This window comes from Bactrocera neohumeralis, chromosome 6, assembly GCF_024586455.1.
Source record: "Bactrocera neohumeralis isolate Rockhampton chromosome 6, APGP_CSIRO_Bneo_wtdbg2-racon-allhic-juicebox.fasta_v2, whole genome shotgun sequence".
Taxonomy (NCBI): Eukaryota; Metazoa; Arthropoda; class Insecta; order Diptera; family Tephritidae; genus Bactrocera; species Bactrocera neohumeralis.
The window spans coordinates 10117248-10124126 of NC_065923.1; the positions used below are offsets into that span (position 1 = coordinate 10117248).

The window sequence follows — 6879 nt, forward strand, 5'->3', positions numbered from 1 at the left end:
GAAGCGTGGACGGGTCCTCTAGTATATTATAAATCATTTTTTTAGTTTTTGAACAATTTTATTTATGCGTTATATATTTTCAAATTTAAAGAATGTTTTCTGCCGCTACAACAATAACAATGGAATAGCTATTGAGGTATGCACTGCAATCTATGGTCTATGGTGTTCTCTCCCCTTTCACAAAGGTGCACATACATAGGCCGAACACATGTATGTACATACATATATGTATGTACATATGTATATGTACTTATAAGTCAAGCGTTGCTCAGAGTTGGGATTTCGCCTAGAAGTGAACAGATTGATTTGATTCTTCTTTCGTTAAGTAGTGTAAAAAGAAATCATATAGAAAATCATGGTGGGAAGAGCTAAAGCTGAACGTAATATAAAAACCATTGTTTTAAATTTTATTGACACTCATTTAAGATTAAAAACCTGAGATACAGTATTGGACAAAACTAAAGCTAAAACTGTGTTTTTTTATGTCTAAATTTTTGAAAAATATAACAGGAACATTTGGACAATTATTATAGGTTAAAATTATGTACATATATTAATTCACAAAAAATATAACATTAGTTATATATTCTTTCGAGATACAAAATTTTAAGCATAAATATAAATCTGAATGGACAAAACTAAAGCAGCCCCTAATATTTGTTAGGAAAAACAGTACCACGCTACTGTAAAAGTACGTTATTCGTTGAAGACGTTAGCAATAAACCGGTTCAAATATTATTGAGACATTTTGTAAAGAGATTTTTGACGTCGTCACTGATCAGTTGCGATAATAAATGGAATAAGTTACCCATTTAAAAAAAACGGAATCGATGTGTTACCAAATTCAAACTGCTATAACTATGTTTTAGACACTATTAATGACAGAGAGATCGTTAATTTCGCTTAAATTTACACCAATAACAAATCATTCCATTGTTTACAAGCGTACAAAAACATTTTTACACCAGTCTGTGTCGTGTCTGTGAAAAAAAAAGTTATACGTGATGGAATTTAAACGTAATAGTGTGATTGCTTTATATTTGGCTGGAAAATCACAAGCAGCAATTGTTCGTCAGCTAAAACATCTCGAAGTGAACAAAATGTTTGTGTATCGCACTATAAATCGTTACAATGATACTGGCAGCATCGCAAAACGCCATGGAGGTGGTCATAAGAAAACAGCAACATCACCTGAGATGATTCGAAAAGTGAAGGCTCGACTTGAACGAAATCCACGTCGAAGTGGCAATCAAATGGCTAAAGAGCTGAAAATTTCGCAAAGTTCAATGCAACGACTGTTGAAAAATGAGCTAAAGGTCAAGCCTTACAAGTTCCAAAAAGGACACAATCTTACACCGCAGCAAAAAAAAGTTAGACTCGAAAGAGCGAAGGAGTTGTTACACTTGCACGAACGTGGCGAATTTCCGAACATTGTGTTTTCTGATGAGAAGAATTTCCCTATTGAGCAATTCATAAACTCTCAAAATGACCGTGTTTACTTGACCGAACGCACGTACGAGAATTTAAGCCTACGAATGGCCACCCGAAGTAATTTCCCATCGCAAGTGATGGTATGGGCTGCCGTGACCGCTGATGGGCGCTCTCCAGTCGTTTTCATCGAGCCTGGTGTCAAAGTAAATGCGACTTATTATCGTGAAAATATTTTGGAAGGTGCTTTAGAGCCGTGGGCACGTAAACACTTCGGCCGGAAAGAATGGACGTTCCAACAAGACTCGGCGCCGTCACATAAAGCGAGAATTAACCAAGAGTGGTTAAAAAATCATGTTCCACGCTTCATTTCGTCGACACAATGGCTTTCGAATTCACCAGACGCAAATCCGATGGACTTTTCCATCTGGTCCATTTTAGAGAGCAAGGTGCGGACTAAAAAAATACACCAGTATGGATGCGCTCAAGAAAGCGATTGTACGTGAATGGGCCAAAATACCACAAGCTCACATTCGTGCAGCATGCAACTCGTTTTTTGACCGTTTGAGGGCCATAGTCAAGGCAAAAGGTGGCCATATCGAGCTAAAGTGAATGGATTCTAAATTTTTGATTATTTTCATACATTTTTGTCATTGAAATCAATAAAAATATTATCAAACTAAAAAATTATAGTCGTTTGAATAGGTAACACTTCGAGTGGGTAACCCTGTTATGACATAAAGACACAGTAAAAACTTCTGATGTTCATATCCCTACATACACTTGAGAACATTCATAAAGGTATTTCGCCTTGCTCAATGAGATGCATCAAATCATTTTAATATGTACACAAACAAAAAAAAATAAATTCATTTTTAAACCTCATATAACACTTCTTTCGCCACAAAAGAAGCCAATTTCATTTTCATAATTTGGCTAATATTAATGCGAAACAAAAAATACCATGCTGTCCCACGACTATAGGCCAAGAAAGTTGGGTGTTTCCATTTGCGAAGACATAATTTAACAAGTCATCTTATAAATTAACCAAAATCTTCAGCAATCGAAACAGTCTCGAAAATGACGGAACCTTTTTCATATAAATCTAATTAATAAGAGTTAAAGGCGTATAGTTTCGTTCGAATAGTTTTCTTGAAATACCAAAACACTTTTCACCATTACCGACACATGCGAAATGAACAAAACTAGTTAAATATTTGCAAAACGATCCACATTCTACCACATACACAAAATTTCTGCCCCAAGAGTCTTGCCACTTGATTTTATATTTACATACATATATGCTTATTTACATATCGTACTTCTTTGAAAATATTTTGTACATCATTTATTCCTTTGAGAGCAAAAGTATAGGATTTCAAAAGTTACCATAAAAAAGTGGAATATTTGTGGTGTTGAGGTATCAGGTGGAAAAATTCTTATATATCTTCCTAAAAATAAGTGACACATAGTCATTGCATTGAGACGACGAATCACTATAAACGTGGCGATTTTCTACGATTTTTCTAAATGTCATCTCAAGCATTTCAAAAGCCTCTTCATTTTATCAACTAAGTGATTATAAATATATTAAATATTCGTACCAAAGTTTCAAAAAACGGGAATAGATTTTGTATAGTTATTGCAATTTTAATTGACATTTAGACGAAAGTTGGCACTCATACCTTAGGTAAGTTATCGATATTTCATTGGATAAAAAGCGCATGCGTATGATATCAGAAATGAGAACCAGCTGTTGTTGACATTCTAGTGAAACCTATTAGTAGAAATCTAATAAATACTAAACTAAGAAAATGCTATTTGCAAATATGTTATTTTAATGGCATATTAAGAAATAATGAATTTTTTAGAACATTTGTGCAAAATGGAAAACAACCGAGATGAAAGCGATCAAGTAGTTCAAGTAAGATATAAGATATCATATGTTATAAAGTATTTAACAAAATATTGCTTTTTAGTTAAAAGAAGGTATACATAAAAAGTTTGCGGACTTGCGAGCGGCTCTTCAAATGAGGGAAAAGTTGTTACTTAGGCAATTGGAAGTGGTGACATCAACAAAGCAGCATTTAACTGAATGTGGGGCTGAAAACACTATTCTATTGAAATCCAGAACAAATGAAGATTATGACATAAAGATATTATTTGAAGATGAGGCTGAACTACTACGTTCGATTCGATCCTTCGGGCGGTTTCAACTGGGGTCCATGGTGTTAGCTCTTAAACAAGAGGATTATATAACTCCCAACTGTGACCATGAAATAATGTACAAAAAAATTCAATCTGATGAAAATCAAAGCAACTTCTTACCTCAACACAAACAATTTTCCCAAGTTTCTGATTCTGTTTCGGTTGATTTTTCTAAAGATAAAACTTTGATTGAACATAATGTGAAATATATAAATGATTCCATAGTAAATATAACACTTGAGGAAGCTAAAGAACTTATAAGAAGAACTCAAGTAATAAATCAAGCTCCAATACATCAACTAAATTTGGAAGAGTTGGATGATGACGTGGAATCTCCCATTGTTGAAGCCGTATCTAATTTGAGCCGCGATTCTTATAATAAGAGAAGCGAAACTGTTAACATGTCAAATATATCGGACACATCTTCTGTGAAATTAACCAAAGCTGTTCGAAACAAACCAAGAGTTACCATTAACAATTGCAACGGGATTATTAACCTTCGTAATATTTCCAGCGTAACAATAAATTGTGGTAATGAGAATTGTGACCATCTTGATGACATGAAAGTTTATAAGAACATGACAGATATATCAGAACTTTCTACACCCGGTTCATTGGATTCGTCCTCTAATCAATCAAGTAATTCAAGTTCTAGATCCCAATCGAAAAAAACAAAAAAATACACAATTAATGCAGAGGGTCACATTGAAGCAAAAAAACAGTCTAATCAACATTTACATAATGTATCAGTGGTCCCCATAAATACTCACTCAACCATATCTTTCGAAGAAAATGATTGTGGTAATAATGGAGCAACCGCAAAAGGTGCTGAAATAACTTGCGACTTTTACAATCGCTTGTTCAATGAAATCAAACGTAATATGGATCAAAAAAGACCACCGGTTAATATGGGGATGCTTAGAAAACCACAAAAGGGATCAACCGAGCAAAACAATCCAAATCCAGTTTTATTGGAAGAAACTTTACAAACAGAGCCACAATTAGTTTTAAAAAATTTTGAAAATCTTAACATTTTTCTAAAAAATGACAAAAGCAATGAACCAATCAGTTCAGTTCATATAGAGCATTGGTTATCAGAGATTATTAAAGACACAGATTTAGAGCCAATGCAAAACAATGAAATATTAGAGCATAGCAAATTGAAATAATAATCATGGTTTAAAAACGAATATCTTGATTTGTTAGCGTTAAGTTCAGTATTATGAAAATTCCGCATTATTCTAATGCCCGTTTAATAATGTCACATTCATGTTTGTATATCTTATATACAAAAATTCTTCATAACTTAAAGTCGTGTATTAATAATGAAATCCTCACATACATTTTTGCACAAATAAATAAAATGAACTCATTTATTTTATAACGGATTTGAATAGATTTTATTGTTTTTATTTTATAAACGTTTTCATTATGAATATGCAATTAATTATGTCAATCAAATTGAGTTAAACGAATTAAAACATTAATGTACAATAAATGGAGACATTGGGCGTATAATAAGTATAACAATTGAATATTTTATGAAAAAAAAATTAAATTATTCAATCAAAATTTCTTTTTGATATTCTTCAAAAAAAAAAAAAAATACATTGATTAAAAATATTAAATGGTTATTTCTGTAAAATAATTATACGTGGAAATGCTAGTTTGATTTAATCCAAATTCTTCAGGTAATGTAAATTAATTTATAATCAAAAAAGGCATAACCATCTCAAATTAACTATACTGTTTTGAAGAAACGCTTGAACTTAAATATAATATGTATTATTTGTCTTTTGGACTTAATATTCTATTTATCACTGCAAAAACAAAACAAAAACACATTGATTCGTTTATTAGTAAATTTAGGATTTTTTATTTTTAACTTTCGGCGATCAGTATAATATAATCTTCAGACATAGATAGTTAGGTGTCAATAAATGTACATCCACATTTAAGTGTAAAATTAACTCTATGCTATTTGAGTCCTGATAATATATCTAGCAATATGGGAGTGAAGTACGTTATAATGCAATCAGCTCCTGCTCGACGAAATCCTTTCATTGTCTCCATTAGAGCATCTTTTAGATCAAAAGCACCATTCTCGGCAGCGAAGTATAGCATAGAATATTCACCACTAACCTGATATACATACAACGGATGACTTGGATAAGTGTCTTTTGTCTGTCGCAATATATCCAGATATGGCATTCCCGGTTTAACCATCAGCATATCTGCTCCTTCCATAACATCCCTATGAACAGCCCTAATAGCCAGCCCCTTGGATCCACTAGGAAGTTGATAGCAACGACGATCACCGAACGCTGGCGCAGACTTCGCTGCATCGCGGAAAGGACCATAGAAGTTCGATGCAAATTTCGCAGAATATGACAATAAAGACACTCTATTTTCCAAGTTTGCTGTTATCAAAGCTTCTTTTATTGCACGAATACGATTGTCCATCATATCTGAAGGAGCTACAATATGTGCTCCCGCAAGCCCATAGGAAACAGCAACCTCTGCTAAACGGTCAATGCTCGGTGCGTTCAAAAGTCCATTTTCACCAAGAATACCACAGTGTCCATGTTTCGTATACGGGCATAGACAAACGTCACATGCTATTAAAAGGTTTGGAAACCACTTTCTCAACAGAGGCAATGCCCGTATTACTGGATTTACATCAGAGTCTGCATTACTAGCTCGATCATCTTTTAACGAAGAAGCTACCACACCGAAGAGAAGAATTGAAGAGAGTCCTTTGGATATCAGCGGCTCTATAAACTTCCGTAATTGATTAACTCCCATTCGTGATTGACCTGGCATACTTTTAATAGGTTCGATTGCATCGTCATCGCTTATCAAAAATATCGGGTACATTAAATTGTGTGGAGTTATTTCACACCCTGATTCTTGCAGCATTCGCAGGGTTGGATGATGAATTCCACTATGCAATTTTCTTTCCATAACGTATTATTTTAGTGTCCGCTGTCAATATAGAAATTACTTCATTTTACCATTTTTAGCCATTACTAAATGCTTTATAGATTACCTAAGTACTTTGTTTGTTTGTATTGCGTGCACAGTGTATCGTGCTACAACGAGTTTGTCTCTGAATGGGCGAATGCGTGACTTGCGACATAAATGACTTGCGAACCAAAAACCCATAATATAGCCGGTATCACTCAAAATCGCCTAACATTTGCTTGAACAATTTCATGATATAGCTATGTATTTAGACCACAT

The 6879-nt window shown here is 33.7% G+C and overlaps 3 protein-coding genes across 6 annotated transcripts in view; 1 reads left to right on the forward strand and 2 right to left on the reverse strand.

Annotated features, from left to right (window-relative positions):
* The window catches only part of LOC126763324 (palmitoyltransferase app), a 28808-nt gene extending 26177 nt beyond the window's left edge, over positions 1-2631 (reverse strand). For 2 of the 4 annotated variants that reach the window (XM_050480693.1, XM_050480692.1), the window contains exon 1: positions 2392-2629. The gene's annotated coding sequence lies outside the window, so the exon portion shown is untranslated. Of the gene's footprint in view, positions 1-2391 lie in introns of all 4 variants that reach the window. The other 2 variants (XM_050480695.1, XM_050480694.1) reach the window with 1 other exon arrangement.
* Positions 2632-3194: 563 nt separating this feature from the next.
* LOC126763122 (uncharacterized) lies at positions 3195-5024 on the forward strand. The gene is made up of 2 exons (XM_050480365.1): positions 3195-3352; positions 3408-5024. Exons 1-2 carry the CDS (start codon positions 3287-3289, stop codon positions 4803-4805), a joined length of 1464 nt encoding a protein of 487 aa, XP_050336322.1. The 5' UTR covers positions 3195-3286; the 3' UTR covers positions 4806-5024.
* A 460-nt stretch (positions 5025-5484) lies between these two features.
* Positions 5485-6879, reverse strand: LOC126763124 (delta-aminolevulinic acid dehydratase). Its single transcript, XM_050480368.1, has 2 exons — positions 6686-6879; positions 5485-6621 (listed from the first exon to the last, which is right to left on the reverse strand). Exon 2 carries the CDS (start codon positions 6598-6600, stop codon positions 5614-5616), a length of 987 nt encoding a protein of 328 aa, XP_050336325.1. The 5' UTR covers positions 6601-6621; positions 6686-6879; the 3' UTR covers positions 5485-5613.

Bases quoted from the DNA above. Each gene is read 5' to 3' on its own strand.
- LOC126763124 (XM_050480368.1), bottom strand. From the start codon at position 6,600: ATGGAAAGAAAATTGCATAGTGGAATTCATCATCCAACCCTGCGAATG.
- LOC126763122 (XM_050480365.1), top strand. From the start codon at position 3,287: ATGAATTTTTTAGAACATTTGTGCAAAATGGAAAACAACCGAGATGAA. The intron at 3,353-3,407 runs GTAAGATATAAG...ATTGCTTTTTAG, and splicing joins AAAGCGATCAAGTAGTTCAA to TTAAAAGAAGGTATACATAA.